This window comes from Marmota monax, unplaced genomic scaffold (assembly GCF_021218885.2).
Source record: "Marmota monax isolate L192 unplaced genomic scaffold, Marmota_monax_Labrador192_F-V1.1 WCK01_AAM20220418_F8-fsc00005, whole genome shotgun sequence".
In the NCBI taxonomy this organism is placed as follows: domain Eukaryota; kingdom Metazoa; phylum Chordata; class Mammalia; order Rodentia; family Sciuridae; genus Marmota; species Marmota monax.
The window spans coordinates 24,788,568-24,813,756 of NW_026692254.1; the positions used below are offsets into that span (position 1 = coordinate 24,788,568).

The 25,189-nt window shown below is 38.0% G+C and overlaps 1 protein-coding gene across 2 annotated transcripts in view; it reads left to right on the top strand.

The window, feature by feature from the left end:
* Window positions 1-25,189, top strand: part of Agbl1 (AGBL carboxypeptidase 1) — a 719,307-nt gene that overhangs the window by 233,724 nt on the left and 460,394 nt on the right. For both annotated transcript variants that reach the window (XM_046439390.2, XM_058577088.1), the window contains exon 16: window positions 5,369-5,549. In XM_046439390.2, coding sequence (XP_046295346.1) covers window positions 5,369-5,549 — 181 coding nt within the window. The remainder of the gene's footprint in view (window positions 1-5,368; window positions 5,550-25,189) is intronic.

The following is a 25,189-nucleotide window of genomic DNA, read 5'->3' on the forward strand; positions in this document are numbered from 1 at the left end:
AAAGGGGACCTTTAGTTAATTTCAGTTGTGCTCAGTTAACTAATTTTGTATCTTCCCTACCCAACATGCTTAGTCATAACTACCCAACATGCTTATTTATAAAGTTTCAGGTATGAATTGTTAGTCTTGCATGAAGAACACCAAATCTGCTATGGGCTGAATATTTGTATCCTCTCAAACTTCATATGTTCAAGTTCTAAACTCCTAGTAATGGGAATATTTGCGTTAGGGAGGTGAGTAGGTCATGGGGGTTGGAGCCATCATGAATGGGATTTAGTGCCCTTATAAAATAAATCCTGGAGACCTCCTTTATTCCTTTTGCCGTGTGAGGACACTGCCATATAGGAAGCTGGAAGTGGTCTTTCACCAGACACCAAGTCTGTTGGCACCTTCATGATGGATTTAGCAGGCTCCAGGACTGTTTAAAAAAACACCTGCAAATTTCTGTTGTTTATAGACAATATAGTCTACGGTGTTTTGTTATAGCAACATGGACAGCTGAAGATAAAATTCAATGCTGAATTTCTTCAGAAACTTACTTAACTAATCTCAGGTAGAAGAAAAGATGGTAAAGCTGGAATTTGAATCCTGGAAATGTGGCTCTAAAAATTGTTCTTTAATTCACTATGCCAAACTCTGACTGATTTTAGGCCAATGTTCTATCTGTAATAATATCACATTTATTTTTTCTGAAGCACAGTCTTTGGCATGTCTTTCTCATAAAAATCCACCATCAATTCCTTTTTCTTGAAGTAGTGATTCTCAACTGTTCTTTTCTAGAACCTACATGTCAAATATTATTCTTATTACAAATCACTTTTTCACTATTTTATTTCCAATCCAGAAAGCACATCTGAATGTTTTCTGTTAAAGGTAGTATTATCATTGGGATGATTTTAAACTTGATCTTATATTCATATGTTAGATTAGAGTTTGACAAGTTGTAACAGAACCGTGATTGCAATGGGCTAGCAAAACAGTGTTTTATTGTTCTCAGACATTCAGATATATTGAAGAAGCCAGTGAAGGTATGTGTAGATGCTTAAGGAACTTATTAAGCACACTGGTTCTTTCTTCCCTTAGGCTCACCATGCTTAGCATATGACTTTGATTCTTAAGCTGGCTTCCTCACCAGGAAACATTATATTTATGAGCAAGGCAGGAAGAAGAAGAAAAGCAAAAGACCAAAAAAAAAAAAAAAAAAAAAACAAGTAGGCATTTGTCTGGTGAAACCATTTTTTTCATTACTTTCCAGAAAGATTCACCCCCTGCTACCATTTATATCTCTTTTTTTTTTTTTAATTTTTTATTGTGGGTTGTTCAAAACATTACAAATTTCTTGACATATCATATTCCACACTTTGATTCAAGTGGGTTATGAACTCCCACCTTCACCCCATACACAGATTGCAGATTCACATCAGTTACACATCCATTGATTTACAAATTGCCATACTAGTGTCTGTTGTGCTCCGCTGCCTTTCCCATCATCCACCCTCCCCCCTCCCCACCTCTCCCCTCCCCTCCCCTCCTCTCTCTCTACCCCCTCCACTGTATAACCCTGAGGGTCTCCTTCCATTACCGTGCAATTTCCCTTCTCTCTCCCTTTCCCTCCCACCTCTCATCCCTGTTAAATGTTAATCTTCTTCTCCTGTTCTTCGTCCCTACTCTGTTCTTAGTTACTTTCCTTATATCAAAGAAGACATTTGGCATTTGTTTTTTAGGGATTGGCTAGCTTCACTTAGCATAATCTGCTCTAATGCCATCCATTTCCCTGTAAATTCTATGATTTTGTCATTTTTTAATGCAGAGTAATACTCCATTGTGTATAAATGCCACATTTTTTTTTATCCATTCGTCTATTGAAGGGCATCTAGGTTGGTTCCACAGTCTTGCTATTGTGAATTGTGCTGCTATGAACATCGATGTAGCAGTGTCCCTGTAGCATGCTCTTTTTAGGTCTTTAGGGAATAGACCAAGAAGGGGAATAGCTGGGTCAAATGGTGGCTCCATTCCCAGCTTTCCAAGAAATCTCCATACTGCTTTCCAAATTGGCTGCACCAATTAGCAGTCCCACCAGCAATGTACAAGTGTACCCTTTTCCCCACATCCTCGCCAGCACTTGTTGTTGTTTGACTTCCTAATGGCTGCCAATCTTACTGGAGTGAGATGGTATCTTAGGGTGGTTTTGATTTGCATTTCTCTGACAGCTAGAGATGTTGAGCATTTTTTCATGTACTTGTTGATTGACTGTATGTCCTCCTCTGAGAAGTGTCTGTTCAGGTCCTTGGCCCATTTGTTGATTGGGTTGTTTGTTCTCTTATTGTCTAATTTTTTGAGTTCTTTGTATACTCTGGATATTAGGGCTCTATCTGAAGTGTGAGGAGTAAAGATTTGTTCCCAGGATGTAGGCTCCCTATTTACCTCTCTTTTGTTTCTTTTGCTGAGAAAAAACTTTTTAGTTTGAGTAAGTCCCATTTGTTGATTCTAGTTATTAACTTTTGTGCTATGGGTGTCCTATTGAGGAATTTGGAGCCCGACCCCACCGAATGTAGATCGTAGCCAACTTTTTCTTCTATCAGACGGCGCGTCTCTGATTTGATATCAAGCTCCTTGATCCATTTTGAATTCACTTTTGTGCATGGCGAGAGAAAGGGATTCAGTTTCATTTTGTTGCATATGGATTTCCAGTTTTCCCAGCACCATTTGTTGAAGATGCTATCCTTCCTCCATTGCATGCTTTTAGCCCCTTTATCAAATATAAGATAGTTGTAGTTTTGTGGATTGGTTTCTGTGTCCTCTATTCTGTACCATTGGTCCACCCGCCTGTTTTGGTACCAGTACCATGCTGTTTTTCTTACTATTGCTCTGTAGTATAGTTTGAAGTCTGGTATTGCTATACCGCCTGATTCACACTTCTTGCTTAGCATTGTTTTTGCTATTCTGGGTCTTTTATTTTTCCATATGAATTTCATGATTGCTTTCTCTATTTCTACAAGAAATGCCGTTGGGATTTTGATTGGCATTGCATTAAACCTATAGAGAACTTTTGGTAATATCGCCATTTTGATGATGTTAGTTCTGCCTATCCATGAACAGGGTATATTTTTCCATCTTCTAAGATCTTCTTCTATATCTCTTAGTCCACAGCCGTGTTGCTGGCTCTGCCTACCTACCAGAGGAGCTGTGAAACTGAGTATTTCAATCTGGGAAAATTCCTGTCCTTGCAAAGTCAGAGATCTGGGAGTTATGAAAAAGGGGATAAAGGCTGGTGGGCAGGCGATGGGCAGTTTGTGCTGTGTATTTTATCATAAGCAAGCATTTGCACCTCCACTCTTCATGAATGATTTTGTAATAAGCTCCATTAGTGGTCACAGGACACTAGTGACGTACTGACTCCATTGTTGAGGATGTCTGACCCCCAGGAAAATCCCAATCTGTAAACAAAATATATAAGGAGGGATGTTGCCAGTTTGACAGCAGCCGACTTTTCCAAATTCCTGTTCCATGACCTTTAGCCCTTTACGTCAGCCACACATGATCCTCTTCCTTTTCGACTGCAATGTCCTTCCCCCATCTAGGTTTTTTTGCCTGAGTCTTTTTCTCTGCTTAGAAGATCCTTTTCACCTTCCTTATCTGGAAAGACGATACTTATTCTGCAAGCCCCAGTCCAAATATCATCACATCTCTGGAAACGTCCCTACCTTTCTCACTTAGATCTATTTTGGGTGCTTTATGTATGCCTCCGTTAGCTGGCTTGTCATTATTTTGTTGCATATTTGTCACTGCTGACAAATGGTATGGCCTCTTAGAGAATAAGGACCATAATTTATTCAACTTTTTTTTTTTACCCATTGCCTCCTGCAGTTCCTGGAATATGTTCAAGACACCTGCTTAAGGAAAAACATAACTGAATATTGTCTCTAACATATAGATGACCTACAAGGAGGTAAAGCAAACTGTTTTCACTGTAGTCAGTAAAGATGCACTGAAGTACACCCCGTAAATCTAGACCTCAGCGTGGGTGTTGACGGAAATATGGAAGAGCAGATTGTCTTTTTTGGTCTTAGTTGGTGACAATATTAGTGTAATTCAGTAATTTAAATTCATTTCTTTGTTTTTTTTATCTGTTCTTTAACTTCCTTCTGAAGAGTTAGCTGGTTTTGTCTTTGAACACATTTGAGAACATTTTGTACCCTCAAACATCTATTGTTGAAGAGTCGAAAAGACCAATTCAACTCAAAATGATTTAAACCATAGGAAAAGAAATGGTAGTTTATTAACTTTCAGGTTGTTCTTGGTTATGATTTTTATACTTGTCAAATGCTTGGTAATTTTTATTAGAGTGAGTTTAGGGGCAATCAGGAGTTAGGTAAGGAAAGGAGAAAAAAAAAACCCACAGAATTGGATAAGGGGTTATAGTATATGTGGTTAATTCCTGATATTATGCTCTTCTTCTGGCCTGCTTTCCCTGAGGCAGGACAGACATCACTAGTCAATCCAAATACCTTTTTCACTTAAGCCCGAACATGGCTTCAGACTACATCTCAATGCTATGATGCTTCAGTTGTCTACTATCAACTAAATCAGAAAGATGAGCTGATATTTCCAGTATGAATGCATCCTTCATAAAGTCTATTCAAATCAATTCATTCCCTATGAGTGGGCAGAGTATTTTCCTGACTCCCTTTGCAAAGTGAAGAAAGCATTATAACCTCCAAGTTTGAATTTGCAAATCTCTGAATGATTGAGTTCAGTATCTCAGAGTCACAGAGTTCCCAACACACCACTTCTATATTTGACTTCTAATTCAGCTAGGGAATGAGAGGCATCATCCTTTACACAGACTTTATAATTAAGGAGGGAAGATGCTAACAAATGCCAGATGATGACTGATAATAAACTAAGCACTTTATATTTACATCTTTTTGTTTTTCTAACAACCACATGAGGCCATTATTATTGTCCCCATTTTACAGATGAGGAAATAGCCTCAGAGAAATTAAGTCATTTGCTTAAAATCTCACAGCTGGTAAGTGATGAAGATAAGATTCAATCTCAGATTTGTGACATCCTGAATCATGCTAATGGACTCTGGAGAGTTAATTGGTTTAAAATCTGCTTTTGGCTTCTTTTCATACCACTAAGTGCTTATGCTTTTGATAGCACCCCTGAGCTTTAACTTCATATTCTCTTGAGTCTTGGACACCATGGAGACAAATGAAAAATAGATAAATGTAGATCAGATATATCCTAGAAATGATCAACCTTCATGCCCATAAGGAGTAATTCTAGCCCTTGGGAGATTATCTTGATGGAAATGAAAAGCTTATTTAGGTTTAATTTTCTTGTATCTCCTTTTTGGCAGGACATCGTCCCTATCAGGTGATCACTGCTCGAGTCCACCCAGGAGAGAGCAATGCCAGCTGGGTGATGAAGGGGACCTTGGAGTTCCTGGTCAGCAATGACCCTGTGGCAAGGCTTTTGAGGGAAAACTTCATTTTCAAAATCATCCCTATGCTCAATCCTGATGGTGTCATCAATGGCAAGTATGTCATAACACATTTGTGTTATGATAGGAACACATTATTATCCTACCCAAGAAGTACGTTGGTACTCTGGAAAGAAGAAAGTCTCTTTCCTGAGCTTCTGTTATCTACACAAATAACAGTGTATTCCCCATACACATTTTATGTTGATTTCGTGCTTTCTTTGAATAGAACCATAGGTAATTAATACCAGAGGAAATAATCTAGTCCAACACTCTTCTTTTAGAATGGAGGACTGTGGTGTCCAGGGTAATCAAAGTTGACTTATCGAAGTCCCACTGTGAGTTAATAACAAATTTAGGGCTTATCTGTGATTTCTTCACAGAGAAGACCAATGCTGATATTTTCTTATTAATGTTTAATGCAAAGAAACCTTTATTTTCAATTTTAAGATGATAAGAAACCATGAGCAGAACATCCAAGAATTATGGGATAGCATCCAAAGACCAAATATAGGAATTATTGGGTTCTAAATACAACTAAAATAAGAGTGTCACTTTTGCTTAATGGAATGTTGGTTGCAAAAGAGAAGATTAGAGTCTCTCTTCCACCTACCCAGCCTCTACATGTCTTTGGAATAATGGGAAAGCTGATTGCTTGTTGATGAGGTCTGAGGCAGGGTCGGCACTCTCACAGTTTGTGAACTAAGGTCCAGCTGAGGTCCCCAAGGTCACATGACCAGTGAGCAGGGACAACATTCACAAGCATTCATCTCAAATTCTGTGAACAAAGAATCAGGCCCCTTTATGTGGCAATAAATGGTTCTTCATTATAAAAATGGATATTAAATTCTATGGAAAAACAAAAATACAAGATAAATAGGAAATATTGAAAGAATAAATAATTTCAGAAGCTACAAAGGAAAATGTACTTATAATTTAAAATGCTAGTAGTAAAGTAGGAACAAGATAAATTTAGAAAACTTAGAAAACAGAAATACTAAAGTGCTGAAAGTGAAGAGATAAGAATTATATACAAATAGTAAAAAGAAAGCAAAACCTTCAAAGAGATAAAATGATTTTCACAAGAATCATTTTAAAAAGATTAAATGGTTAATTTCTTTAAGTAAGAAAATTTGATGTTAAACACTTTAGAATAGACTAATTCCAAAGGATAAGCACAAAATGAAGATAAGCCATTTTAAAAGGTCAAAAATACAAAGATGATGAAATATAAGCAGCATAAATTCCAAATGATGAAATATGTTAAATCATGCCAAAGGCAGACAAATCAAAACTACAGACTAGAAAATTTATAGTAGGCAAAAGAAACAGGAGAAAGGAAAAAAGAAAGTGGTGGGGAAGGAAGGAGTGAATAAAAGAAAAGAAAGAAGGAAAGAAGGAAGGGGAAGTGAGGTTCACACCTGTTTCTAACAGACATGGTCTTTCTAGCTTAGCAGTTCCCAGATGTTAATTGTGTGTGTGCGCATGTGCACATGTGCATGTTTGCGTGCATGCGTAGAGACTGTTTGAAGGCAGGGCCATGGTCCAGAGAGCAGGGTCTCTCCTCTTTCTCTATAGTTACTGCTTGGCATTCAAGCATGTTTAAGGACTGAAAGACCAAGATGCATCAATCTGTCTCCAAGGAACATCAGCCATTCACCAAGGAGCACCATTTGGGCCTCTGGCAGTAATTAGACTTCTAGGACCTCAGGCTGGATGTGGGCCTTCAGTAGGGTTCTCTCATGGTCACACACAACACACTGGCTCCTGCTGTGTTCCTTTAACTCTGGAGAACAGCTCTGGGACATCAATGAATGGTTCTTTCCTGCCTGATCAGCCAAGGGTTTTACTAATGAGCTTTGTCAGTCTCGGTGGGTGAACAGCTAAGCAATGCATCTTTAGGACATGATATTGTTTTGATGATTTCTCATCCAAGTTGGCTGTTTGCTGAAGTCTCCCCTTCCATTGAATTGCCAGGGGTCCAGAAAAGAATGGAAAGAGCCCTGGACCTGGAGTTGGAACTTTAATTCAGAAATCTGGCTCTTTCCTTGACCTACTCAGTTTTCTCCTCTGAGGGAAAAGGAAGATAATGTGCTCTCTGTTGACCTTTCTGGAAAATGGTCTCTTAAGCCCAAGGCAATATTCAAACTCAGAGCTTTAGTATTGAAGTTTCTGCCATTTCAGATGCTCACACCTCCAAATCAAGAGCTTGCTCCAAGCCTTGGGCTTAAAGTTAATGTGGTCTTGGTCTCTGACTATCTTCTTGGCTGGAACTCACATTATTTCCAGCTCACAGCTGGTTGCTTTGTGCTTCCAAATGGCAGGCCAGCTTCTTTTCAATGACACTAGCATTCATCATCATTACTATTATTTATTATGACTCAAATTACCCTTTTCATTTATATAGCATCTTTCATCATGGAACTCAAGGCACTTTGTACATCTTTGGATTATGCACACATTTTTGGCTAAAAGGGACTTGGAAATCACAGCCTTATTCCACTGGTAGGAAAATCTACAGGTCATAGCACAGCACATCATTATCAGAAGACTTGAGACTGCCATGGATGCACGATGTCTTACAATAAAAGGGCTTAAACGTCTCAGCTCCTGTGACCTATTTTGAACATGCCTAACATGGTTTATGTAACTTCCACTTAACTATCAGTGGTTGACAGTCCATTGTGCATAATAAGGTTGATTTGCGATTTTACTGTGTTCTGATCTTTGCCTGTGAGCTTCACCCATTTTAGATAATCATTTGGACCACACCGTGGGAAAAAAAAATCAAATTCCCCTTGTACACATCTGAATTTCTCCATGTAAAGTCCTCTCCAAGCTTGATGCAGTTCACCTAAAAATTGTTTATTGGATATTTTTCTCAACTTACTGATTTTTATGTGGACATGTATGAATGGGCTTCTTAAAGATGGCAGAACTGCCCTGTGTGTCACCCGACCAGCAAAGAGACAACCTTTGAACAAATATTTGAGAATCTACACGTGAACTTGGCAATTAATCTACTAGCTTGTACTTTTGTTTTACAAGTAATCAGGGGCCTCCATGGAGCTTGCAAGAACACGTAAAAATAGACTTGTTTCCTTTTGTGGTGATGGTGATAGAGCCTCTGAGGAAGGCTGGGACGTTTTGATAACAGCGGTCAGTGAGACAAAGCCAGGATTTTCTTGTAAAAAAGAAAATATAGTGGGTCTTGCGAAGCCAAGGATCTCTTAGCAACACATGTCTGAACAGAAAAACAAAATAAAAAGATAGATGGTTATGTTAAGTTCCAAAAGAAATGATTTTCTCTCTTGCTGGCCTAATGGTTTGTATTGAATTGGGCTAAATTCTGTGTAAGTCAGGAGAACCAATGCAGTGGCTCTCTGACTCTTATGATTATTCCCAAGGTAGAGTAAAATAGAACATGGAGCCAACAGATCATGTAAGAATAGAAATGATATTGGTGGCTTGATTAGAGTAGGAAGTGAGGAGTGGGGAGGAGATTTTTAAGCTGCATAAAAAGTAGACATAATATGTAAGTGGGAGCAGGGTGAAGGAAAGGAAGAAATTGAGTATGATTCCTATTTTTAAATTTTTGGTTATTGGGTGGTAGCAGCAAGATAATTTTTATGAAGTCAACACACAGCCTAACATTTTATTCACAGGAGAATCAGAGCATGCTCATTCTTAGAGTATATTCTGCAAACTTGATTATCTTCTCCCAAACCACTGTGAAACAGATGAAACAAAAATAAAGAGCAAAAGAGTACTATAAGTAAATGCACCAAGGTGCTAAGAAGTAAGAGCTGAATGCACTAGAGGAAACAAATCAAGCTATAAAAGTCGGGTGAAAAAATCTAGACCATCTTAGCAATTTGGGGTCACTTAAAGTGCCAACAGCCCTTTACTACACTGTGAGTTGTTAAGGTTTTATCTTTCTACAAGGAGAGAACTCACAGGCTTTATCTAAAAATATATATACTCAGCATCTTTTGGGGTCCAAGAAATACCTAATTATTGTACATGTATTGTCATATTTAATTGACATTACAACCCAGTATATGTGGGTCTTCAATGCAGCTTCTAGATAAGAAAACTTGGTTACACAGGGATTGAGTCTTGGGTTCAGTTTAAACATTTGGGCTTATAGATCCAGGACTAGAGCTCATGTTTATCCTAATTTTCTTTGCTCTAAAGAGTTAAGAAAATTAGAATATAATAATCTTTAAAACATTCTAGCTGAGAGGGTTCCTGTATATTATTTAGTCCTAATCTTTAAAATGATAAGAAACAAACCAGAGAGATAAAATGAGTAGCCAAGTCCACAGGATTAATTCAAGGCAGACATATCATGAGAAACTGTCTAGAAAATTGAAACACACACACACACATGAGTGGGCACTCACATACATACCCAAAGTTATGTTACTCTTGCGTGACAGAGCTGGTGTTCGAACCCAGTCTATCTAGCTCCTAAGCACTTGTTTATTTTAGTCTATCAGCTGTTCCCAACTACCACGGTGATTTAGTTAGCTTTTTCACTGCTGTAACAAAAGACCTGACAAGAGCAATTTTAGTAGAGGGAAAGTTTACTGGGGGGCTCATGGTTTCAGAGGTTTCAGTCCACAGACAGCTAGCTCCATTCCTCTGGGCTCAGGGTGAGGCACAACAACAGAATGAAAGAGTGTGGTGGAGGAAAGTGGCTCATACGATGGTCAGAAAGCAGAGAGAAACTAAGCTAAGCTCACCAAATCCATACCCCAAACTCATGTCCCCGTGACCCACCTCTAGCCACACCCTACTTGCCTTCAGTTACCACTGAGTTAATCCCTATCAGGTGATTAATTTACTGATTGGGTTAAGGCTCTCATACCCAATCACTTCACCTCTAAGGCTTCTTGCATTGTCCCCCATGTGAGCTTCTGGGGGATACCTAATAACTAAGCAATAACACTTAGATAAATATACAAATATAATCTCAGTCCCATCAGCAGAAAGACTCTGAAATTAGACTTTTTGTCAAAGACCAATGTATCCAGGGTTCTCAGATAAAGACAAGGCACAGTGTTTCTGGTTTCCTGCCATTTTGTCCCAGTACGAATGCATTGGTTCATCCCAGGTCCCATTCTTGGAAATTAAATTCCCAGCTTGGCTTGGCCCTCAACTCTCTATCTGGTCCTACTGGCTCTCTGTTAGAGAATACATACTTTGCTGTTATTACCAGTTTTTTATTGTAAACAGCACCCAGCTGAATTTGAACATTTATTGCTATGGGGATGCTCCTCTGTTAAACATTCTGTAGTGGATTTTCGCTCAACTCTTCAGGATCATAGAGGGCTTAGATTACCCTGTTGGTGTACTTCACCTCTAAGCTGGGCCATGTCTCTTTCTTCCCATTTTGACATCAGTTCTATTTTTAATGTATTTAAAGTCTCCTCAATATAATAACATGCAATGGGGGTTCTTAGACTTTTGGATTTCACAGATCAGTTGCATTTAAATAAACACAGGACTGACTAATATGTATATCATTTTCCTTTCATTTGAACAAAGTAAAAATGGAACACACTCTCTGAGCTGGTGAGAAATTCAACCTCAGTTCTTGTTTGCTCTCTTTCCTCATCTGGATGGGAACATGTAAGTGACCCAGGAAATACGATGCTGGAGCTATAGATCATGATGGCAACCCTATTTGCTATTGTACTATGATGCATGGTGCTGTTGCCCATGAGCACTCCTCTGTGGGTAGGAACACTGGGTTGTCATTGAGTAGGTTGGTTACTCCCATTGTTAGTCAACCCGAGCAGGGAACAAAAAAGACGAAAAAAAAAAAAAGATCTTTAAGGGAAAGTGGCTTCTCCTAAAACTTAAATCAAAAGGACTCTGGTCCACCAGAGGGTCACCATATATTCTAGAGGAAAGATGACATGTGTCATGTGGAAGAGGCCTGAAGAGACTGTTCCTTAACTGGCCACTTGAGGGTGAGAACAGCTATACTGATAATCAGCTTTAAATTTTCTTTGAGTATCTATCTTTTGTTACATCATTTACTCTTCAGTTAAGTGTTAATAAGCCTTTCAGCCTTGTTTCAGCTACACTATTGAGATTTAAAGAATTGTCTATGCCCAAGATTGGTGAAGGGGAAAAGTGGCAGTGATATTTAGTGAAATTCCTAAGGGAACATTGAATAATAAGTACAATGGTTAATATGTTCTGAGAGTTGTGCTCAGCAAAATTGGCACATTAAAAGATTGTAAAAGGCTTTATTATTTCCTAATGATAAAAAATGATATATTCAGGATACTAGGTGTTTCAAAAGATGAGAGTTAACACAGAAATGGGTTCATACAGGTGGTAGAAGTCTGAGAGTTCAAAAAGGGGATGTTAATGTAACCAAGAAATTAAGAACTGCAGAGGTAGCTACACCCTATAAGGATGGAGGAAACAAAGGGAAGAGGTGGAGTTACCATAGTGAGGCTCTTGAGAGGCTGATTCTAGGAGTCTGGTGTTTGAAGCTCTGAGAAGGGGGCCTGACCTGCCTGGGGCTTCAGTGGGTGAGGGTCACAACCTGGAGGATGAAGAAGTCAGTGGCCTGTATGCAAACGGCAGGGGGATGGTTTGGTGACGCCTGCTGCTAGTATCTTTGAGGGCACACAGCAGTGTTGTTTCTTACAAAACAAGGGTTCCAAGAACCATTTGCCTGCAGCTGTTCCAGCCACATTAACTGTGAACGGGAAACAGAAAGGGTGTTCTTTTCTCCCTCCTCCTCCCTTCCTATCTTTCCCTAGTGCCTCTTATTGGCAGAACTGACTAGGAAGGCAACTGGAAAGGGAGTCTGAGCACTGTGACTTGCTGATTTTGACAACAGGTGAAAATAAGCTCAAGATGTCTGTTTACCAAGTGCCGACAGACATGACACGCACTAGCAGCGGGCTTAGCACTGTGAACATGTGACTTTGTTTTCATGAAACAAGATGGCTTTATTGTTTCTAGCAGAAAAAAAGATATATCCTTACTTTAGAAAATTCAATATATAGAGAAAAAAAGAAAATCATTTAAAAGTACTCAAATTCAGGATTACTACATTGCATAATTCCAAGGGACACTATTCAGTTGACAACCTATTTTAATTGCACAGTTCTTCTAAAATTTTGTAACATGGAGACATTTCCTGAATCTTAGAGAAAAACACAGTTAGCAGGTTGGAGAAGATTCTTTAACCATTTATACATCGACAGTTTCAGTTATATCAGCTATTTCTTCACATATCATTATTTACCCATACCTATAATGGTTTTCAAAAGATAAAACATTATGGCATAATTAATGAACTAACATCTTCCCATTTCAAAGAATACACATGATAGCAGTTTTTAAAATAGCAATTTGATAGTATTGATGAGTCATAATTAATTTAAACAATAGGCAGAGGAATATTATTGCTATATAATTAGTGAATTTCTCTGCACATTTCCTTGAGATAAATCTTCAAATATAGCCAGCTGAATCAAATGTTAAGCATATTTTGTATTTGAGACATTATTGCCTGATTTCTGTCATTAGAAAATTTACAAATTTTCATTCCTACTACTGGATGATGATGCTGGTGCCCAAGTCCTTGTAAGCACTGCACTTCATCTACCTTTTGATTTTTTTTTTGTCAATCTAATAGGATAAACATAACTTTAACGTTTTATATTCATGTCTTCTAATTACTACAGCTATCTGAAAAGGTAAAATATTTTACTCCCATTTTGCAAAAAAAAAAAAAATTACACACACAAAAACTCTGAAAACAATATTGCATATATAATACACTTCAGAGTCAGGAATTAAACTTGAATTTGTCTGGTTACAAAGCTTGTGATCTTTCCACTAGGCTATACAGCTTTACTGTGTGAAAGCTTCTAGGACCCTCCAGTAAATGTCCTGTAAATGTTTCCAGCATAATATGAGAAGTAAAAAGTGCCTAGTAGCTGTTAGTCTAATTCTAATGCATCCACTTTATTTTACATCTCCTGAAATTCATTCTCAGATAAGGTCATTCTAGGCCAAGGTAAGAACTTGAAAGGGTTTTGAGCAATATCTACTAGAAATGAATATGTAGTCATTTTGCTATATATTCAGTTAAATATTAGTATGTAAGCATTGTTGCTACAACTACAATAATGTTTTAATACAAGTTAAATTGGAGGAGATTTGTGTCCTACCCTTTTAAGGTATAATTTTTGTTGAGCTTATGGGAATCAAAATTATTTAGCAATCTCCATTCCCTCCTTCCCCTTGTCAATCTGCATTGCTGGCAGCTGGAAGTTTGCTGCCAGCACTGCATCTTGAAATAACTACTACAGACTCATCAGTGGGCCTGATTTCATGTCTTCTGTAGACTAAGGTTTAATAAGCTTGGGGTCTATATATCCTTCCAAACTGGAGGATTTAATCTCTTAGAACTCTTGGATATTGTGAGGGAGGAATTTCCTCTTTCATAGGTTTTAGTCCATATTTGGCTTCTGAAACACATATTTCATGTGTGCCTGTGACAATGAATTCTGCAGTTCCCAAAAGCAAGGGCAGAAGACCCATGTTCCTTTGCAGGAAAAGAAGAAGGTACACAGGAAAGGCAGGAGAGAAAGCTGTCTGATGGTAAGCCTCCCAGGAGGTGTCTCTCTGCCTCTGTGCCTATCTCTCTCTGGGTCTCTCTTTTTTTTTCCTAACTCAGCAAAAAACTGTGTCCCCCTCTATGATCACAAGCTGAAGCACTTACAGGGGAGCATTCTGCATGTTCTTTGTCATCTGGGAAGATGAGCGAATGGGTCCATACTTTCTGTAGAAATAATGCTGATAGTGTTGATGACAGGACATGAGAGCAGCACTCTCATTTGAAGGTTCAGCTCCACTGTCTTTCAAAGAGATTCCAGGGCAATCCAAAGCTCCTGCTGCTGCATCCCTCTAAGAGTTGTTTTTTACACAAAGACTACTCTGAAAGCTTAATGTGTTTTGGTCCTCTGTTCCTTTAGCAAAGAACTCAACTGCTCTTCCTGGGACAAAGGAGCTGAAACTTGTAATCATGTACTGTTTTATTTAGATCATTTTTCTTACTTTGTACTATTTGGAACAGAGCAGAGTTATCAGTGAATGGAAATTTTTTTGCTTAATTTGTGTTTAAGGAAAAATTAATAGTGTTGGACATGAAGCACATGTCAAATAGATGAAAGTGAATGAAAATGTCTGTCTGGATTCTAATTCTACCCTGTTTTTGTGTCTCTGTTTTGGACTCTGAGGGGGAGGTGGGTAAAGAGTATTCTTTCTCTTTGCTTTACTTTCATTGTATTCAAGAATGGAGAAAGTATGTCATTCTGATGGAGTTGGAGAAACTATAATTTTTTCCATCTACCTCCTGCCTTCAATAGAAAATTGTGGGGATGGAAGTCTTAGTCTGTTTTTAATTCGAAGAAATGTTCCTGGACAAAAAATGGAGACCACTTATAGGAATATTGCATTCACTCAGCTTTTGATTACAACTTTTTAAAATGCAAGACACATTTAAATTTAAAAAAAAAATAATGCAAATGTAACTGCTTTCTGCCTTAAATTCTTTCTTTGCAAATGTTTGTCAATAATTCTCAAATCATGGTCTAGAGGGAATTAACAGGACAATTGTGACAGGTGGAAAGAGATAGACCCATAAAGAATATAGTCTTTGCTGCAGTTGTCCAAATCTCTGTACATAAGCCTTAGGGACAGTATTGACTCTGAACAATTGAGGGTCCTGGTTCTAGAGAGAAATGTGACATACTCAGTCTTGCTGATGAACTTGTTCATGGAGATAAAAATGGAAATTATTTGCTCTGGGAACTCTAAAGGTCCTGCTGCTAAATCATTAGCATAGTGCTAAAGATGCCTGGTGCTGGGGCTGGGTTCTGGGAGTGCATTCCCAAGGGCTTCCTCACTTACACCCCATTCCCACCATTGCTTGCCCACAGAGAAGGCATCAGGAGCTGGAGGACTCTATTTGCCTTTCTCAGACATTGCAATTTCAAATAAATATTACTATTTATTATTCCCAAATTTAGGGTTATTAATTATATCAGCATAAACCTAATTTATGCCATCACAAACAGCAATAATAAATGCTGCCAAATGCTAATACCCAGCTCTTGCCAACTGTGCCTGTAGTTGATGGGTCTCCCCCCTTCACTTCCCAGAAGCATTAAATTAAAAATGATTCAATGTTGCAGAATCATTGATCAATTTGGGGCTGAGGCTCTTGGGGAAATGCGTTTGTTTTGTTAAATGCTTTGCTCTTTCACTAGCTGCGTAACTTCTGATTCAGACGACTACATTCCAGTATTTCTTGTTTTCTTTCTCTCCCCCAGTCCTTCTAGAGGAGGAAGAAATGGGGACAGGGATGTAGAGGCGGAGGGAAGCATGTGAACATCTGTCCTTTCTCAGTTGTCCCTGTAGACATCTCTCAGAGTGCCCACTCCTAATACTTTCTTTCCACATACGCTTAGAAATCTTGGTAAAGCAAACTCCTGAGTGCAATATAGATTAATTCCTTCTCAATTCCCATCACATCTACTGTGTATTTAGTGATGTATGTTACATGGTTTCCTAAAATACATGGGAATCTATGACTGGAAAATGGGAAGCCCAGCCCCGACAGTCCCTGACCAAACTAAGGAAGCTTTTTTCTATTGTTTCTTAATCTCAGGGGTACTCTGTTTCTGTGAAAGAAGAGGCAGAGCCCATCCTTTTGTTATCTGAGCCATAATAATGTTATCTGAGCCATAATAATTTCTTCTCAAGGGAAGCAATTTTTGCTTTTTCTTCCTTTCTCCTGACTCTGGCCTTTTTCTCTCTGTGATGCAGGTGACAGTGGTGTTGTACAAGGAATTCTGACCAGGTTATCAGAGGATCCTGATGTAGGTCAATATTGGCTTCTTTCCAGCTGCATGACTTTAGACAATTTACTTAGCCTCTCTACTCCTAGTTTTTCAAATTATTTAAGGCAGGGTCATAAGTCCTAACCACTGTACCTTGTCTGATTAGCTTCATGATCAAATACCATACATAGTACTTCAAAAATGATAAGGCACTATACAAGGTCACCGGTCCTCTTAGTGTGTTCGGGTGCCTGAATTTCATGGGAGGCCATCAAAGCTCTTCTCATTGGCCAGTCCACGGTGACTTGGTGATCTTTTTTCTTGCTTTTCGTATCTCAGTTTCTCAAGGAGATCTAGGCTAGGCAATGGCAGTGGGATAGAAATTCTTCAGAAAGAGGGGGAGAGATCAAAGGAGATATAGATTGATAGGTATCTAAACTTTTGATTGCCCTGGTGATTTTAATACCACAAAGTAGCTATAGAACTGAATAAATTGTTTCAAAAATACAGCAGTAGAGAAAGCTTAAATCTGGGGAGTTCAGTTCATACCCTTTTCCTTCTTCATGCTTACTCTTCATGTTTAGATTTAATTGGCCCCTTGAAATTGACTAGAAACCTGCCTTCTTGTCTTAAAAGATAGCCTTTATTCAGCCACGTCCATCAAGGCATCTCCAAGAGCTTTCAGGGAATCCTTAATGAGCAGTGTGGCTTTGGTCAGTGGAATTTGTCTTCCCCAGCAGGGAGTCTGTCTCTCAGGTGTATCCAGGTGGTAGGACTGCAGAAACCCAGGTTCTAGAAAAGTGCACCCCATCAGGAGCCAGAGGAATTGCACCTCCAAGGCCAGCTTTGGGGAATTGTCTCAGAGCCTTCCACTCTCTAGTTCTGGGTCCTTCTGAGCAGCAGCCAGAGTTTATAAACAGGAAAGCCAGAGGTAGCACATAAACTTTTATAATGCAGATCATCCTCCTTGCCCTGACTTCCAGGTTGCCTTTGCCTTGGTTATATATCTCTCTGAACCACCTAGTCCTTTTGAATTATTAGGCTTATTCCTTCATCGCCCTGCTTCCTCCTTGCAAATATGCTCCCATACATCTTTACACCACACCACGGGAAACACTTTCTTCTCTATTTACAGCTTCTCCCTGCTCCCCGCCCTTCCCCCTGGCCCAATAATGGCCAAGGAGATAAATAAGAAACATAACTCTTTTGTGCTATTATTTTTTTTGTTACTCTGCACAGTAATATATATAATAACAAGGAAACAAATCTTATTACTAAAGTAATTACAATAAATTAAAAAAAAAAAACCCTGAGAATGGAGCTTAAAGAAGGGGACACATCAGGGGAGTGATTATAGCAGGATGTTTAAAATTTAATTTACTAGCACCAGTCTCTGCTGGTTGGTTGATGCCCTGCTTAGGAGATTGTGTCTAATTAGAGAGTGGTTGTTATTGCACGTTGAAGACACTTACCCCTAGCTGACTTATGTGTTGGATCTTTAAAGGGGAAAATTGACCTAAGGAATCCCTTGAGAAATCTTATTGTCTGCAACCCTATGTTGGGAAGAGCAACATTTAGCATGTTAAGTTGGCTCATCATCAAAGCTTGGGAACTGCAAAGAATTACTTGGCATCCTTCCCTCTGTCCATAGATAAAGTTTCCTCTAACTGGGCTATGCAGATTTGCATTCACCCCATCATCTGTGGATCTCTTAATAGAGGTCACTGTGCATCCTTCAGTAAAATATGCTAATGCTGATCAATCTTGAGAGTTAAAATGCTTTTCCAGATAGCAATCCAATTCTATCCAAAAGCAATTTTTGTCCATTTGTTCTTGTAAGGCCTGAAGTGGAAGTGAATAGCAATTATTTTTCTTCATTAATTAATATTATTATTCCATGTACAATTGACATCTTTCTAAGTCTTTTTGGCATTTGAGTTCTTATCTTTCTTCTTGAACTTACATTACCTATGGCCAGTGTTCTATCCTGAGACACTGTATTTTAACTGTAGAATAATTGTTACTGTGTGGCTCTCCTAATCCTCTCCAAGTTTCCCTTGATTGTGGAAGAAAGACAAGCCATGGCATAATACTTTTACTTGGCCTCTTGGCATTATTCTTCAACATCATCAGTGCAAAACTAAACATATTTATAAATTCAATATGTGGCCTTGTGCTCTTCTAAGTACTCTCAATCATGTACACATTTAAAATCTTAGACAACTATACAGTGTAGACATAGATCCTGTAAAAGTTTCTCCCAAGTTACACCATCACTACCATCTGTGCTATCTTTCACAACCATCATCAATCACAAAATAAATAGCATATAATAATTGAGCATTTAACATGTACTTTATAATGCTAATTATCTTTAATCCTTATAGCAACCCTCCATGATATTTATATTATCCTGACACTAATGAAAAAACTAATATTTTAAGAACAAGCTAAGTGTCCAGGAACACATAGAACACAGATCATACTTGGGGGGGAGGGAGGGAGAGAGAGAGAGAGAGAGAGAGAGAGAGAGAGAGAGAGAGAGAGAGAGAGAGAGAGAGGCTGAAGAAGGTATAGTAGACTCCACAATTATTAGAGCTGAATTTAGAAACCAGACCTGAAAATTAGCCTGATAAATGGCTATTACATATAAGGATAGCATATTTACAAACTCTGTAAATATTATATAGACTCCTATTATAATATTATGATATTTGGGCCTGAAAAATAAAATAAGTTCTTCATTAAGACCAAGTATGCAAGCAAGCTCTACATAGAAATGGATAAAATGTCAAAAACCCTTAGCCTGCCCAAGGTGGCTTCTCAGAGGTAGTCAGATGTCAAGGGAGGTTTTGAAAGGGGAGGCAGAAGACCCTTGGAAGAAGAGCAAAGTTGACTCAAAGCCAGAATTTCCCATGTTGGTATTGAAGGACACTAAAAGATTGGTACTAATAGAATTCACATAAGAGGGCACTGCGGTTGGAAAAGTTCAGAAGATTTTGTATAAACAGACTTTTTAAGGTTGTAGTCCTTGTCAGTGCTATTGAAATATTAAGCTTTATGGAGACTTTCTAAGATGGGCAAAATATGTGGCACTTTCTGAACTTATTTGAACAGGGTCACATTTGTAGATGTACAATTAGGACATCAACAGGAATATTAGTCGTTCCTGAATTTGGGAAATGTTGCTCTAGGATTTGAACTGAGATGCAGATACAGAATAAAATATATTCATATGGCATATCAGCCCAGTGGCTGAGGACACTTAGACTGGAATCAGATCCTTTGGGTTTGTCACTCAATACCTGTGTAGCTTTGGACCAAAAACTAGCCATAGATTGGGTTATTTGAAAAATGAACTCTGAGATGATTCGTTGAATTGTGTTCTTGGGAGTAACACTTGTGAGGAAACGAGGGAAACTGGTAGAGGGTATGTTGAATTGTGATGCAGTTATTATCACAGAGGCCTTAGATGATCCTGATGGTCCATGGGGACCTCTGCAAATGAGATGTATTATCCATGCTGTGAATTCAGGCAAGTGTACTGAGTCTTTCTTTATTTCTTTCTTTTTCTTTCTTTTTTTTTTTTAACCTCACACCAGTGAACAGTCCTTGAATGTTGGCTGCCTTGGGCTAGGAAGATTCCTCAGTTAATGGTATTTCCTATTGTATGTACTCAGTCATGAGCCCCAGCAGCCAACAGCAGCTGAGGAATGAGTTTTTAGTTCTCGCAGGGTACTCTGAAGGACACACTGTGTTTCAGTTTGCTCATCTATAAAATGGGGACAATAGTAATATCTTCTTTGTAGGATCACAATAAGTTAAAACAAATTACTGCTATGAATGTATTCTGACCATAGAAATATACAGGGAAGCATTCCTCTTGTGAGCAAACTCCTAGGGGGTAACAGGCACCCTGTTTCCCGTCCTCAGAATGCCTTGCAGTTTCTGCTAGGAACTAGTAAGATAACTAATACATGTGAACATCTGGCTGCTATGGCAATGCCCTGAATGAGAATGCTCTGTGCTAGAGTCTTATCAGAATCAACCTTGATCTCAGGTTCACAGCTCCTGGGAATAAAGGAACTCTCTTGTTAGCCACAATGTTTTACTGAGCCTAAACCTGTCCACATAACAATAACTTTATATAATATACTTTCTTGAGAGCTACACGAACCTCCTAACATTGCACACTTCAACTTAGTAATACTGAGAAATAAGCTGCGTAATGTTGCTAAGTCTATCACCTGCCTAGTAATGCAATGAACAATGTGTACTAATGATAACAATGACTTAAAGTAACCTATAGATATAAATAAAGCTGGCAGTTTGGCCATTCTTCCATCTTTCCTGCCTCTGCATCTTGTCTCTGTGTCTCCTTTTATTTTTCTTACAATTGTACAGTGTGTCTTATATTTCATACTGCTCTATAATTGTTAAAGTAGTTAAGATAAAAATATAAATATTAACACTAGTTACTTATCATGGAATTCAGAGATTTAGTTAGGAGAATGAAAATTGAAATAATAAAGAAGATATGATCTTTATTCCCAGTGAATTAAAAATAATTTTAGGACTTCATCATCATATCTTCACATTGGTAGAACTCTTTACAACCTTTACTTAGTTTTGGATGAAGAAGCTGTCACTGCATTTTCTGATGTTTTCTCTCCCTAATACTGTAAATCTCTGTGTTAAGAGTAGTCTACTCCTTCAGAGGTACCCCTCAAGCAGCCTATTTAGTAAAATGAAACAAAAGCAAAAACAAACAAGCAAAAATCCAAGGAAAATTCAACCTAGGCCAAGATGTAAGTTGAATAGAGACTACAGATATTGACAAGTTCCTAAGAACTTTATTGTGATTTTAACATGATCTAAAGGGCACTCTAGTTTTGGAAGAGATAGGTGATGCTAATATGATGTCAGGAGATTTGATGTTAGCATAACTCAGATCAGTGTTTTCCCCATAAGTGCAATGTTAAGTAAAAATGCCCAAATCTTGGGCTGTACTTTCCAGTGTCAGGACAAAAGCATTACAATGTTAGTGAGTCCTGATTAGGCTGGGCCTGTGTCCAGAAAGAGAATACAGCACATTAATGCCCATCATTTGTGGTAGTAACTCTGGAAACTCAGACAGCAAGACTCCCTTCAACAGTAATCAAGGCCATCAAAGTCCATATGATCTAATGTGGGAAAGACTTTTTTTAAAAAAAATATAATTCAATATCTGCCTATTAATCTAGTCATCTTGACACCGAGTTACTGGGTATTCTCATTCTGTGGATTAGGCCACTGAGAGACCTAGTCATAATGCATATATTGCAATGGATATCCTCCAAAAAACAACTTATTTTCCTTTGGTAGGTCATTTAAAGTTATCAAATGAATAGCATAAAAGTAATTGTATATCCAGGTGTATTCAGAAACATCTGGTTCAATTCAGTCTTTCATTTTACAGAAAAGAAGTAGGCTTAGAGATCAATGCAGCTAATAAAAGATAAGATAGTTTTCCAAACTAGATAACAGCAAGTCAAAAGACCATTGACTCTTTCATTTTACTGATACTATGGATGCAGTTTCTCTTGGATAACAATTGTATTCCTATTATTTGAAAATGAAAGTGAGTGTGAGTAATAGGTGAATGTATTTTTGTGACTTGATCATATAACCATGGAATCTCGGGGAACTTGGCATCTAGTCCAATTTATTCCCATCCTGTACCTAAATTTTCTTTATGGCATTCATACCACGCAGCCAACAGCCTGTACTATAGGATGTCCATGGTCCGTGGACTTACTTCCTCTCATAAGAACTTATTCCATATTGATAGTTCTAATAGAAAGTCATCTCTTGAACCACATTAAACTATCTCTCCTCAAAGCTTTTAGCCTTGGTGCCTTGTAGAATTAGTTGAATCACTCTTCTTTTAACTTCAACATAATTTAAGACTGCCCTTGTGTCACCCCCAGGGAGATTTTTTTTTTCTCCAATGTAAGCATCTGAAGTTCCTTCAACTACTTGTAGTGTGTTCTTGTATTCTTCCACTGTCTGATTATTATATGAATTGCTTCACTCATTTGTTCAGTAAGAGACTTTGGTAAACCAGAGGTTATAATAGTAAACACAGCAAGATGTTTATAGTATAGAGGTGGAAACAGACAACAGAAAACCGTACAAGGCATGGTTAGAAGTGATCTGATAGCTGTTAGCTGTTGAGATGCCTACAGAAAGAACACTTAATTTTGTCCTCAGGTCCAGGATGACTTTCTGTGGCATCTACATTGAGAGTGGAAGGAAGTGTTAGACAGTGGCTGTGTGTGTGTTTGTGTGTGTGTGTGTGTGTGTGTGTGTGTGTGTGTAGGAGAATAGCAATAGAAGTAGGGAAGTGAGCTTTCTGAAGAAGAAACCTGAATTCTCAGGAGTCTAGAAATACCTATTTCTCTATTATGGTGGGATTCCTAGATTCCCAGATGACCAGCACCATTATCAACCTGAAAACTCAACTGCTATTCATAAAGCCTGAAGCATAGTTTCTTATTCTCTTTTGATGACCTAATTATATTGCTAACACATTTTGCATTTATTGTCAAATAAAATCCCTAAGTCCTTTTTATTTTAATTGCCACTGACCTGACTGTTTCCTGCTGCATTCCTATCTAGTTGATTTGATGGATCAAGTGTTTGAATTCACACTTACCCCAATTTCATCCTATTAGATCACATGGTTAAGAGAATACTTTAGACATTGAATCTGCCATCTATTTTATTTGGCAATCTTCTAATCTGCATGGGCCCTTCTGAGCTGACATAAAATTTATTTTATCTTTTAATCATGTTATTGATACATTTGTTAAATTTGAGTGAACCAAGGACAGTATACTAGAAGACATATCATCAAAGACATAGACCGATTTAGTTACAATAATTCAACTACTTTCCAATCTTTTTAGTTCTGCCATTGAACCCATCTTTCTTTATGTAACTGCAAGGATATCTTGAGAGACTTTTGCAAATTCCTCACTAAAGACCTGTTAAACTTTGTCTCCTTATATAATAATCTGTCAAAGTGTGAAATAGAGTTGGACTGGCATAGCTGGAAATAAGTTGTTCTTGATGATAGATACTGGTTTCTATGACTTCTTTTTCTAAGGGGGTCCAAACTTCCCCATTAAGGTTCTAGAAGTTTGCTGAAGATCAGGGTCAAGTTCACTAATGTCTTCCATTTTTTTCCCTTTTCAACAATGGAGAGGCATTTACCCATTTCTACCCCTTAGAATTTCCCATAAATCACCAACCTTGTCTCAAGCCAACAGTGTGCTCAGCCAAAGAGTTGGAAGAGTAGAGTGCAGACCCCAGCTCCTGTTTTGAGGTTATTCAGATTTCTGTAGCCACCTCAAATAATTGACAGCTCAAGCTCCCCGCCTTCCTTGTCCTTACCATCTTGTGGGATGACTTAATCTGGGGATATGAGAACTGCAATTCTCCAGATGTTAGTTCACTACAGTGAACATGTCACACTTGGGTCAAAATCATGGCAGCTTAGGTATTCTAATCTAAAAAAAATCTTTTTGGCACTAATCCAAGTTATTTTACTTCTACTTACTTAATACTCTGTAATATCAACAGAGAATCTCCCTGGATATGAATAGATCATAGGTTATAAAGATTGAATATTTTTGATAGTATGACACGTTGTGAAAAATATATTCTGTGTATATTCGGCACTTATTAATGTGAAAAAAGGGTGTCCATGTCTGGTAGTTTTGAGAAGTTAAACAGCAAAATTTCAGACAATTAATATAACTCATGAAGAAATTTAAAGTCAATAATTCCCATATAGAGTGGGACACATTTTCAACAAAAGCATTTCATTTTCCAGTTAGAAAGCCATGTGATTTAAAAATATGATTTATCATTAATATGCCCTGAGGATCTTTCCAGTTCTAGGGCCAGCCCCTGCCCCCTGAACATTTCTGATTTTGGATTCAGGAGGAGTCCGATTGTCCGTATTAGTAAGATAGCACATAATTCTCAAAGTAGACCAAGTCTATGCTACTTATCTATATAATATTTTGTTGGGTATTTTAGAAATTATGACTATGTACAAAGATATATGTGTGTGTGTGTGTGTGTGTATATATATATATATATATATATATATATATATATATACACATAAATGAATATGTGTGTATGAGAGCGACAGAAAGAGGGGGAGAGAGAGAGAGAGAGAGAGAGAGAGAGAGAGAGAGAGAGAGAGAGAGAGAGAGAAAGAACATAAAAACAGAACATATGGAAAGAAATCAAAAAGAAAGAACTCACAGAGAGAAAGAAGCCATCCCCATGTGAAAGGCAGCAAACATTCTTTTTCAAAGCATCCACAAGAGAAGAGATGAATTTTGTACATCTCTACTGCACAGTAGGATATATACATATAGCAGAACACATGTAGTAGAAAATAGGAAGCAATATAAGAATAAAGCTAGCTGTATTTAGAACTTGAACATTAAAGATTTGTAAACAGAAATACTGAATTCTCTGAAGTTGATGTAAAAGCTGTCATACAAAGGTAGCTTTACTTTGGGCCAGATTGGACAAATCAACATGGGATACGAACAAGATTAAAACCAACTTCATCAAAGAAGGGAATTTTGACAGACCTGAGACAGAAAATTTCCTTAGTCAGATCCATCAAAGGATTCTACCTATTCCTTTGTGTATCAGGATGGAAGGTCATCCCAATGTGAGGATTATGTTGTATGTATTTTGTGGCATTGGCTTAAGGGAGTCTCAAAAGAAATTGTATATGGGG